This window comes from Perissodus microlepis, chromosome 5 (genome assembly GCF_051167445.1).
Source record: "Perissodus microlepis isolate ML-2025 ecotype Zambia chromosome 5, ASM5116744v1, whole genome shotgun sequence".
Classification (NCBI taxonomy): domain Eukaryota; kingdom Metazoa; phylum Chordata; class Actinopteri; order Cichliformes; family Cichlidae; genus Perissodus; species Perissodus microlepis.
The window spans coordinates 32,881,025-32,894,201 of NC_140465.1; the positions used below are offsets into that span (position 1 = coordinate 32,881,025).

Consider the following 13,177-nt stretch of genomic DNA (forward strand, 5'->3'; position numbering starts at 1 on the left):
ACCCTAAGGCCAGGCAAGGGGGAGCGGGAAGAGGAGGCAGCTGAGGAGGAGCCGACCCCATCATTTCTCTTTCCTTAACAAACACGCGTTCAGATGGACAAACTGTTCAATTTTTGATGCTCTTTAAACACTGCTTTAAATAACCAGCTATCACTATGAACTTTTCAAAAATCACAGCAGTACTTCACTAACAGCACTGCCTTCACGTTTGGACTGTAATCCTTTTTGTTACTGTAATCCTCAACACCCTAAAATTAAAAAAAAAAAAAAAAAAAAAAGAGTTCTGGTTTTTCCCTCCTGCAGTGGAAGTCTAGTGACGGACGGACAGCCCGAGGGAAGGGTCAGCTCGAGATAGGCCCACATAATAAATTTGCCATGACGTAACGGAGACAATATGAGGAGACTTCCTTTTGCTTACACACAAATACGCTCACTCTTTACTGGAAACTCAGCTGTAAATGACAAATGTACAAGACAAATGTACACGAAAGGAGCAACCAGTTTAAACACTAAGGCCACCATGCTGGAAAAACACAGACTGTGTTCTTTTCACTCTATGTAACCGCTCCCCTGTTAGACAACAACTGAGTAATGCTGCACTCAGGAGTTTCATTTATTTTCTGCTTATAGAGGTTTACTCATCAGTTAATTTGACCTATATACAATAAACATAGAAAGTATAAGATCACAAAAAAGAAAAGCTGCAAACTCATATTTGGGAACCTAAAGTTAGGGATTTTTTTTCTCCCGTTTATCAGAAACTATCACTATTAAAGAACTGGTTGTTTGAATCCCCGCTTTAACAGTGATTGCCAGCTTCTCATAGCTGGCGTCCCATACGCAAAAGACGTGTTTTTTACTGTGTGTGGTTGCATGATCATAATCTTGTTGTCAGATTTGTCAGCAGATAATGGGGATAGTTATAGGGCCAAAACAAAATATTCATTCACTTTAAACATGCATTTACTGAATGTGTTTAAAAAAAACAAAAAAACAAACAAACAAAAAAACCAACACTTTTTTGAATGTATGATTTCCTTAAATTTTAAATTAGTACATAATTTAAATGAAAAACAACCAGATAAATGAAGAAAGGGAGATGGATGTAGGGCAGGACACAGGCTGATCTGGTGTAGAGATAATGGTGTGTTTTTCAGTATTAGCGCACCTTCATACACTAACCCACCTCAGGAAACCGGTCGTTCCATCATCTCAGCAGACAAATCAGAGTAGCACACATACATAATTCCATCATGTGAATAGGAGCCGTCAGTTCGGCATACAGACGACAAAAGGTCTGTATGCCAAACTGTAAATTGGCAAGTCAGGGTGTCATAAACCAAAGTGTATGCTGATTTGAGAACGTATGCTGACTGGACAGAACACCGGCATCGCAGCGACGCACAGAGAAACGGAGAGCCAACATCTCCTAACCCCTCTGTCCCCAAAAGTGGACCAGGTGAGAGACCACCTCATCCATAGCTGCAACAAACTGTTCCCAACATAAGCTCATCTATTGAAACATTTTCAACTTTTGCTTCTTCTGCATGATCTTGGCTCTAGCTAAGCTAAAGTAAGCGATTGGGCTTTTAGGGTGGAGGAAACACATTCAACATCTGATTCGCTATAGTAAAAATGCAAAAAAGTAATCAATGTGCCAGATTCAATTAAAGATCAATGTAATTTAAAAAAATCTATTTTTTAAAATAATCATTGGATGCAAAATTGTAATTGAAATTAAAATTTAATTAACTGCCCACTGTTAGATAGTTAACAAAAAAAAAGCTTGAATTTTGCGGTCATTGTCTACTTACTGAAATATTGGAGATTGTTCAGTAGCGAAACACAAATTTAAAGCCAGAATACTTCACACACAAACTGATTCTGTGGCCGCAGATTTCAACCCCAAGGGGCGTCCAGTGAAGGGTGAACATTACTTTGTAAAATATGCTTGATCAACTAATCTGGAACACCAGTCTTAATAACAGAAAGACATGAGCAAATAAATCAATGAATCAATCTCCAGATCAGTGGTGGGACCTTCATCAACTTCCTCCCAGGCCGCTGGGAGCAGACTAGTCTACGCGTTTATGGAAGACATGTCCCTCTGGACACATTTAGGTTTATTACAGACAATTAGAGTTAATCGGCGGTGTGGTACTCTCAGGTGAGAGGCTCATTCAATTGACAACCTCCCAAGCGGAAGCACACTTGCTAATTACTGAATCACCACGCAAACACACCAGGCGGACTCATACAGGCTGTCGCGTGATACCTTACTCACCTCTAGCACAACTAGCCAGAACACCTGTAAGATTCAGCAGGTTAGTAATGAGAATCTGACACATTTACACCTGTTAGTGAAAAATAGCAGGAGCGATTTTACAACAAAAAACACCCACTGGGGAAAAAGAGATTTGATTTATTAACTTGCAGCAGCTTTGTTTAAAACCAAATTGCTCTTCAAAAATTGTGCTGTTCAATTTTGTTTTATTGTCCGATCACATGTTTCATTGTGTCACGATATTCATTATTTTCTTTACACACAGATCAAGAGGTTCGAATAAAAGCAGAAGGAAACAAACTGCAATTAAAAGTCAGAGATCTGAGATGAAGTACAGTTGAACTTACTGTAGGAAAATCAAAATCCTTCTGGTTTACTAGGTTCAGGACATAATCAATCCGAGACTGGTTCTCAGGACAGGCTAACTGGCAAGGAGGTGTGAGCGTATTCATGGCCGCCACAATCGTCTGTATGAAAAGAACACACAAACACAAAAACCCTCATTCATTAATATTATTCATAAATGTGTTTACACTGCCTCAAAACGGCTTTAGATGCAAATTTTCATCATCTTAGCCCCTCAGTCACCCACGCCTAGAGGCTGTTCAGCCATCGCCAGCAACCACCACCTGCTAGGGATAAATCTGTATTCCCCATGTGGTTGGAGGTATTCGAGACTGCACCGCAAGCCTCCATCTGATTGCTTTGGTCACTAGCAGGTTGCTTCTAGTTTGCATCGCACTTTTTGAAATTTCTCCACCACCCGGCGAGTGGGTGTTTGTAGATGAGATGATGCAAACTACAAGTGACTGTGACAATGTGGTACTGCCCAAAGTAACAGCAAGGAGAGTTGTGGTGCAGCAAATTTTTGTAACGACTCCCAGCTGGTTGGGAGCGCACATGGGGTCGCTGACCGGTCTGAAGCAATGTGTGACTGAAAGCCTCCTCCGCTTAGAATAAAGCATTGAGTTTTGGATTTTTTTATTTATTTTTTTTTAAGAAGCTATAATCCATGTTTTTTCCTCTTTTAGCCAAAATCCTGCATATCAGACAGAACATTACAAACAAACATCATTCATCTATCAAAGGAAAAAAGAACAGTGTCTTACCTCTATAGCTTCTTTAATGTTGTTTTTAATATCATGAATTTTCTGTTTTTTCTCCCTGTGAAGACAAGAGTTCGCATGTGCTTTATTTATTTATCACTTAAAAGCATAGATGGCAACTAGCTTTAATTGACCTAAGCTGCAAAGGTTAACAGTGAATGATGACATTTAAAGAAATATTCCTGTACAGCTATAAATCCAAATATGGCCATCGCAGTGCAACAGGAACAGGAAACAATATTTTTAAATAAATAAAAACTGTAATTACACAGAGATGTTTTGTTTCTTCAGTGTCAGTCCCAGTGGATTCCAGTGGAAATGTGCTGTGTAATATTAACTTCTCCAGGATGTATTTGTCAGCCTAGAGCTAAATTATATCTGACATCAGTATTACGACTGCCCCACATACACAGATATTTTGTTTATTTGCTGACCAAGTGCAACCACTGAATTTTGCTGATACCAAACAAGAACAGCACAGCTTGTCTTAATTTTGACAATGACATTCATTAAGCACTAAACCACACAGCTAGTTGATTGTTATAGTACATTTCTGTACTATAGTTTGAGAAGTCATGAACACCAAGGAGCCTAAAGTACTGCTAAATTAAATAATACGGTCCACATTTTGTCCTTCCTTGTCGTTGTAGAGATAAACAGAATTTCACAACGTGGCAGTTCATGCAATCTGTGAGCTTTGCTGATATCGCGAAGCACTGACGTCACACAGAAACATAAGTGCTGGATTCCTTCAAATGTGTCCTGACAAAACACAAAAGTCTGGTTGTTGAAATTCAGATTTGATAATGAATTCCACAAATATCTCAACAATGGGCTACTTAACCTTACAGCAAGAATACAAACCCTAAAATTAAGCGTGTACAACTTGTGCTGACGGGAAAGATTTTAAATTAAAGGCATGGGTGGATATCTTTTGCTCATGCGTCCTATGTAAAATGTAAACAAAACTTCCCAGTTGTAGCCACTTCACATGTTAATATAAAAGCACATGTGGGCATTTTAATAAGCTACTATCGCTGGCTGGCACTGAAATAGTAAAATATGTCAATATTTTAACCAAAAATATAATATTTCTGGGATGAATGCTGGTCATTTCTAATTGATATTCAAATCTTTTAAAGCCTTGTTGATAATAAGGTGGATTAATAACAATTATATCAGAACAGGCAACACAACAGCAGCACAAATTCCCCAAAACAACCCCATGTCACTTATTCTGAGCACTTTCTGCCTTATTCCAGATGTGAATTTTTGCAGTGATCCTCATTCTCACCTATGACTATTTCTCCATACAGAGACCAACACAGCTGTACAGATTTCTTTCGTCTGCATATTTACAAATATTTTTAAAAAGCACCCAATTTCTCTAAATAATTGCCATTTAAATTCATGTCAGTAGGATATATTCCTGACTGGTGAAAAAAACAAGTCAAAAGAGCACAGAAGACCTGAACACGCACTGAAACTGACCTAATGACATGAAACGCAATCAGGCTAAAAAGAGAAATCCACCCCAAGTACAAAAATCCATTCAGACAATTGCTTTCACAGGATTTTTGCACACATCCCTGTTTTGTTTTTTCAAGGCAAAAATGAATCGATTCCTTTCTGATTGCTGGTCAAACCAGTCGCTGACTCTATGTGACAAAATTCACCAAAACACATGCAGTAAGCAGCTTCAGGTACTTTTCCTGCTATGAACATATGTGTCACAGTCAGTAATCACTAACTAACAGCAAGTCTGTGAGTAACTTGATAAAAGGTCAAATAAAACCTGACTGTGTTTGAGTTTGTGATCTCTCTACGGTCTAAAGGAAGCTTTGCTCAGGTAACACTCGAGTACAACCATGAGTGCACTCTGTTGACTACTGTTGACCTACCAAGTCCAACAGAGTCAGTCCTTTCTCCCAGTTAAACTGTCATTAATCTAACAAAAATGATGTGAGTTTCTAAACTCAGCTGCTTTAAATCAAATCTCCTAGATAACAGGCTGTAATTCATAAGGCTATAGCTTTTATATCAAATTATTAACATCATTCTATATTACCACGGTATGCTTTAAAGTGAGCTTAAAAAGCAAGTTGCTAGCCTATGACTCGCGTCCCTCTGCTTCACAGTCAGATCCATCTCTCACTCATAATGTCTCGATTTATTTTAAAAAACAAATAAAATGGTGATGGCACAAATACTCAGTTTGATGTTAGTCTATGGGTTTACCTGGCGACCCAACCTTGTCATGTGTTTCATTCTCTTTGTCTAACTTGTTTATATTTTCTTCCAGTTGGCTTATTGGTTGACTCAACAGTTGTAGCCTGTCTAAAAAAACAAATAATCAAATAAAAAAAATATTGTCCTGATGCTTTTTGGCTACATCTATGTGAACACTCCCACCCGCCTGAAAATACAACAAAGTGATTGCAAGCATTGTTAAGAACATGCCAAAGTAGCATGTGGTGATATAACCCTACCCATAAAGAAATCCCAGCCAATCAAAAGCATACAAGAAAGCAGCAAACAACGCAGCACACGGCAGCTTCACCTCCATCCTAGCTGGGAGGAGCTAGGATGTGAGGAAGCAACATGACTGAGGGAATTGAGGCTCCATGTGAATGTAATGAAACTCACTCAAAGGCTATATTCCTCACACTAGGACCTCCACAAGATAAATAAGTAAATAACAGATCACCTCTATTAAAGGGAGCTGTCCTGCTCAGTCATCTCTTGTGTCCCCCACCCATTTCCTGGTGTGTCACTAAACACCACCATCATCATCATCCCACTACCAGCACCTTACACTGAATGGCAAAGCCTTGCATGCAGAGGGGGAAACCCACAGAGTGAAAAGGAACCCTAACAGAGACTGGGAATTCATCACTGCACCGGGGCGCCTGGGTCTGTGAGAAGTGTCTGTTTGATGCGACCCAAAAATAAGCACATGATGATGCTTCTAGCCCAAAACCCCTTTCAAGGAAACTGATGATTAAGAATAGAAAAATGTGACTTTTATTTCCACTGCATCAAGTTGGGAAGGAGTTTTAGGAAATTCACAAGACAGGGTGGCTAAAAGCACCCAAAGCCATGTTTCCACATGAAAAGCTGACAAGGACAAAGCCTTCCTCCTGTGCCACACAACTTTTCACTATTTGCTCCACAACAATACAAAAAACCCCAACAACTTTATTTTCCTGACTCACAGGAATGACAGGAGCTCCTCCCCTCTGTTAAGAACACCGGGTTGAAAAAGTGAGAATATGTTTAGTAAATTTTACAGTTTACCAAAAGGAAAAACCTTTTACTTCTTTGTTATAAATGCGAGACAACATAAAGCACATCTAAAGCTGTGTAATTACCTTTAAAAGGCATTTTGCTGCTTAAACTTTCTCTAAGCAACCTTTTTCAGTCACTGCATCTATTTATCAGTAATGTTAACAAACAGCTGGCTCACAGCACAACTCAGACACCAACGCAAACCTGCAGTAAGTACAAAAAAAGACAAACTCATGTTACTTCAGATGGTACAGAGTTCAGCAGAGCTCTCCATAGGGATTTTGATTATGAGCCATAATACTGTAGCGATCCAAAGTGAACATAATACGAAGCTTGATATTGTGAAACGATGGTATGATATCAACCTTCCTTAAAGACATTATATTCACCATGTTGCAGAAAAAACCCCCATAACCAATCAAATGGCAGCGATCTTCTACCAGTGTGATTGACAGGAAATCGGTGTTACCATGGAAATGTTTAAATCAAGCTCTATTGTACCAGTGACAAAGTTAGACAGGAAGTGGTTGGTTAGAAGGATGTCCACCTGATATGTTGGGCAGTAATCTGTCCATACCAGCAGTTAGGCTAATGTTAGCTACATTAGCCAGAAGAAAGACCGTCTGATGCAACTCGGCTAGCAAATATTCATCCGGCATTGGTAGTCTTATTAAATAAACTTTTTTTTATCCTTATACTGACACCAAGGTGTACATTTATCTTTCAGCCACTGTAGACTGCATATAAATGACAAGCATAACAGGTCAGGACAAACTGGAGTTTGTCTCCTCACTGATTTGGTTGATGCTAATCGTAGATAGAACGCGAGTACGTGCTCTGCCGACGTCACGTTGACTTCAGTGCACTTAACGACAGGTGTCATTACTAACAATGGTTTTCTGGAAGAAAGAGTCTCTGGGTGTTGCAGAGGCTTAATTCTTAATTGTCTACACCTGACGAGGCGTGGATAAAGGCATGCCTCAGGTTGGCTGGGGGAAAGATGCCACTTCTTACCTTCATGCTCTCCGGGCTGTCGTCTTTAGCTGAGGTTAAGTAATTTAAAATAAAACCAATGTTTCTGCAAACTCTGGACTCAGTCTACACTGTATGTTGCGTCGAGCTGGGCTGTGACATAAGGACCTGGAAGTCTGTTTTAATTCTTATAAACAATGTGGAGTATATTTAACCAGCATGCATCCCTACTGATTTTAGAAAAGGTAAAAACCAGAAGATCCTGCTGTGCATGAAGTTAATACAAAGTAAGGAACTACTGCAGCAGTGCTTCTGCAATCTAAAAACAGTTTACATTCGCTGCATTACGAGGTTTTATAAAAAGGTAAATGCCTCTTAAAATACTGCACTTGATGCATATTGGTTTAACCCACTATGATAAAATACTAATATATATATATGGAATTTGTTGGTGTATAGACATGTATAGAATATTTTTTAAACAGTTATCATAAAAGGCTTTCAATCTGATTTACCGTTTTCACAATGAATCCAATAACATTTTGTTTTTTCTTTCATTGTCCAACTAACACTTCAAATACAGTATTTCTGTTAGCTATAATATAAAAACAAGCTGGAAACAGCTGCTAATTCATCACTTCTAAATATATGGTTAAAGAAATTATTTATAGGTAAGAACAGTAACATCCAATGCTTCTTTTTACTTCTGTATTTAAGGCGATTTTAAAAGTAATAACTAACCAAGTCTCCTGCTCTACCTGAAAACTTGAAGACTGGTGGGAAAGGTATTTTGTATCAGTGGTATCTTCTTAATGCCCCATTACTCCTCTCCAAAACATCATTACATAATTTAGGTATTTGGTCAACAAATATGTCAGTACCTGAGCAAATATCCATCTAAATGGGTGCCTTTACTCTAAAGAGAAACTGTGGGAGTGTTTAGTGAATAGTGAACTGAGGGGGAACCAGCGAAACTTACTCTGCGTTGAAGCCATTAACGTGCAATATTCGCATCTGTTTGACTATCGTGCTTTTCCCGGATTCACCAGCCCCTGAAAGCAGAGAAACAACAAGTCAGACAAGAGTTTCATGAAGTCGTACAAGCAACTAAAATATCCAGGAAGGAGCAGAGATGGAAGGCATTTTGATGTTCCAAGGTTAGACGAGTCCTGGAAGCACTAAACAGCGACGCCTTTAATGATTTGAACTACAACAATGTTGCACCTTAGCAGAGAAGTCCTGTCCATTGTGCACAGACATTGCCTTGTCACAGGCCTTACCTACTTTTAAACAGTGCATGTTACACAAAAGCCAAAAGGCGAGACCTCGATGTACCCAACCTAAGAGTCAAGAACCTTTTACTTTTCTTATCTCTTTTTACTGCTCTTATCATTGACTGCTCTTATCTTATGTATGAGGAAACTTGAGTTTTACTTGAGTATTCCCATTTCAACAGTGCATTTTACTTCACTGTGTTTAAGAAGGAAATATCCTTTTTTAAAACATTACTTCATGTATTTGTTACTTTGCAGTTTCTGATTTTACATTAAAAAAAAACAAAAAGGTCAGCTTATTATACACACTGCATTGTTAAAGATTAAATCGGTGGTTCCTGCCACTTCTGGCTAGTGACCTCTTCCAAAGGCAGTTCCTCCAAAGAGAGATTTCCCCTTTAAACGTCTCATTTAAAGAACAATTTTGAGACCCATTATGTCACAAAGCAACACACACAGACCAGAAAAGCAAACCTCATGACCCCTTAGATTTCTCCTGTGACCCACTCTGGGTGGCCAAACCCTTATCTTGGGAACCACAGGTAACTTCATGAATTCACCTCACCTTGGCAAAGCACTAAACACTAGGATACTACTTTTAACTTGTACTACGCATTTTATGCAACACTGAATTGTAAATACATTTAGCTTGTGTAGTTTTACATAGGGAGAAGGCTGATGCATGACACATGCACTTTCACCAAAGTCTGCCCCTTCTTCCAGAGGCGACAAGGACCAAGGAAAAAAAAAAAAAAAAAGCTCCAACATGTAGACAACTATTCTCTCCCCGAGCATGTCATTCCGGAGAAAAACTGCTAGACCCTGAACCCTGATGTTAATAATTAAGAAAATAAATTTCTGGATAAGAACAGCCTTCAACGTGTCCTTGCAAAACTGAGTGTGAAAGGAGCCCGGCCATCACATCTCCATCCCCAAGCACCAGGAGCCAGCCAGGCTACAGGCCTGCTTTTCAGAGAAGGCGTAGAGCGAAAGAAACAGGCATTCAAGGCAAACTAGTAATCCTAATTTGCACTCTGTAGTCCAGCACAAGGGCTGGCCTTAAGGTTCACACTGCATCATGTCAGGAAGGCTCTCGTGATGAGGCCAAAAATAGCTTTACCAAATAATGGCTAATTAGAGGATATTAATTTCCAGAGTGGGTGGTGTGGAGGGATTATGCAAAAAGAGAGAGAGAAAAAAAAGTATGTCATATGCAGTATGAAAACTAGGCTCAACCAGGATGTACGCTGCAGCCACAAATGAACCAGATCACAAGTTTGTTTGTTTTTTTTACATGTGTGGAGGTGAGAAAGAGCCATGCACAAACGCCCGCGAGTGGCCTCCCGGCCTCTGCGTGGTGCCTGTGTGTGTGTGTGTGTGTGTGTGGTTCCCTCACACAGATGGTGGTGTCTGTCTGCCCCTCTCTCTCTCACATGTTCTGCAATCATGCTCCATAATATCCCATGAATGCAGACAGGCCTGCTTTTTCAACTGTCCTGTGCCAAGACGCTTGAAGCAAATTAGTCGGGACTTCATGGCGTTGCATCAGTTCTTGATGCCTTGCTGTAACAGTGGTCCTTACACACTTTTCATGGGTACAGTCTGCTACAGTGGCACCAACATGAGTTAAACAGGTGAAAATGCTGTTTTGTAGGAACAAAATGGAAACAGTAATGTTAAATTTCACAAAACCTACCCAACAGCAGTAGCCGGTGAGTTGCCCGGTATATCTGTTTGTCTTTTTGGAGCTGCTTCTCAATCTTTTTGTTGGCTTCCCTCTGTGCCTTCTCCTCATTTCGTTGGTCTTCAGTCTTACTATTGCCAAGGCAGCCCATCTTCCCAAAAACCCAGTTGCAGGTTCAGGGTTTGGAGGCAGGGCGGTTGATATGGTTGGGGTAGGTGGGTGAAAGAAGAGGGTGATGATCAGAAAAGAGAGGATTTTTTTTTTTTTAAATCAATCCCAAATTCCTAGACTGGCCCAAGAGAGGAACACCTGGCTCAAAATGGGTGACATGTATCTTGCCAGATGCAGAAGAAGTAGACGCCAGGTAGTAGACAGTGAGCTTCACCAGGCTTTGGCACAATGTGTATGTGTGGAGGAGGGGATGGGATGGGGGGTGTGGATATTTACTGACAATTTATCAGCAACAGATCAGTCAGAAAGGAGCAGAGCTACGATGCCGCCCTTCTCAGATGCTTGATTCCTGTATTTTTTTTCCCCCCACTGTAAATCCGCAATGAAGTCATCAACATTGATATGAGAGTGGATGTAAAATTTCCAGCTTCTGGCTGCACATGAATGAGCGTCTAGGGATGGCGATGGTGCTGGGGTCCAGCTTCCTTAAAGGTGTTTTTTTTTTTACCCCCCCTTCTTTTCCTCCTTTGTTTTAAATATACACGTATGTATATTTTCTCAAGCTTTGATGTTAAATCTTCCTCAGCAAATGTCTCCTCCGGAGCCCATCTTTGGCAGATGCCTCACTACTCTGCCGTTCAATTCATTTCCACTCACAACCAAAAAGAGCCCCGTTTTCTTTTTTTCCATCGACTCTCCCTTTAAATATAATTTCAGGTTATTATTTGAAATCCTATCTCAGGCTGGCCAGGAAAAAAAGCACATTAACAGGGCGGATGGGGAGAAATTAAAAAATAAATATTTCCTCTTAAAATGACGGCATGTGAATCATCAGGCTACAACCCGGGCTTCTGTCTCCACCACAACAGTCACATTATATATAGGAGCCTTATCAATAAGATCCCGTTTTTAGCCGATGTCCAAATTATTTCCTCTCCCCCGTAAGTAGATGCTGGTGCTTGGCTTTTTTTCCCTGAGGTTTCACGACAACCCCCCCACCCCCAAAAGAAAAGAAAAAAGGAAAAAAGAAAAAAAGGGGGGAAAGAAACAAGGCCCCTTCTCCGTCCTTTTTCTCTCCGTAACGTCAATTTATATTTCTCCTCACATCAGAAAGCTTCTCCGGGGCCGAGCTAAGGCGGTGTTTGGCAGCTGGATGTCCTTGAATATAGCGCGATATCCAGGTGATATTCGTGGAAAATCCTCCGTTATTTTCCCGTTTGGCGCAGGTACAAGGCGCTGTCAAGTCTCTCGGATTTTTGTATTCCCTTTGAATCCGTATGGTAGATTATGGTTACATGTGCATGATACATGAACATACCGCGGTGTTTTCAATCACTGGTCCAACGGCGACGCTGTCATTTTTAACCGCCGACAGGCCGCGGTTGCTCCGATGAACCGGTCGGGGAGGTGAGACTCGTTTCTTTGCTGTGTTACCCTGAATTATTTTTGCCCACCTTTTTTTTTCTCTGAGAATTGAACATTGAGATAGATAGCGTTGTAGAGGCGGGGTGGGGCAAACGGCTCTCACGGAACCCTGGGAACGAAGAACCGTGGTCAAGTTTTCCGGGACGGAGAAACTCGACTTCCGCTGGAAGCTTTCACAATAAAAGCCGAATGGACGCATAAGCGGAACTACCCAGAAACTAATCTCTTAAAAATAGATGTTTTCGTCCTTTTTTAAGTATTTTTTGCTGACACACACAAAAACAAATACAGGGTGTGTATACAGTTAGGTCACACGTCTTTGATTTAATGTTTTTCTGTGTTTTCATTTTATTTGTATTCTTGCACTCTTCAAGACTAACATTGCCTGATTGTATACTGGACCTTTGTGCAATCCCTCAGTTCACAGTTCACTAATTCGAGGTCATTTCTTACTATTATATATGAGAGCTTATTTTGACTGAAAAATTAATTAATTAATTTTAAAAAATGCCATCCAAGTCAAAATTACTGGTTCTCATTTCAAATTTTAGACTTCATAACTTGAAACTTCTTTTTCCAAAAGTTTGAGTAAGTTGAAAATTACATATTATCCCACATGTTTGGCCTATGGCTGGCAAAAAAAAATAGTTTTGGTTGTTTTGTTTATTTCTTTCCGTGGCCTGAAAACAAGCTTCCATAATAATTTACAAAATCTCTCTGTTGTGGCCTTCTTCAGACACAAAAAACTTGTGGACTGATGTGTATAATCAGTAATAATAACATAAAACGGTAATTACAATGGAGGTAACGTAATAGTGATAGGGGTTATTTCCCCTGCAAAAGGAAAAAAAAGGTCATAATTTTTTTTTCACCTTATATTTTTAAACTTCACCATCATACACCGGCTGCACCTGACATTTCAGAACAGCTGCCTTTGAGGGAAGTGGCACAAATAGGAAGTTGGGCTGAATGA

General features: G+C 40.0%; 1 protein-coding gene across 1 annotated transcript in view; it reads right to left on the reverse strand.

The window, feature by feature from the left end:
• The window catches only part of LOC146387672 (guanine nucleotide-binding protein G(s) subunit alpha-like), a 37,041-nt gene extending 24,697 nt beyond the window's left edge, over positions 1-12,344 (reverse strand). The window contains exons 1-4 of the mRNA XM_084929455.1: positions 10,621-12,344; positions 8,630-8,702; positions 3,394-3,448; positions 2,632-2,751 (exon numbers count right to left, since the gene is read on the reverse strand). Coding sequence (XP_084785581.1) covers positions 2,632-2,751; positions 3,394-3,448; positions 8,630-8,702; positions 10,621-10,759 — 387 coding nt within the window. The 5' untranslated portion in view covers positions 10,760-12,344. The remainder of the gene's footprint in view (positions 1-2,631; positions 2,752-3,393; positions 3,449-8,629; positions 8,703-10,620) is intronic.
• Positions 12,345-13,177: the final 833 nt, after the last annotated feature.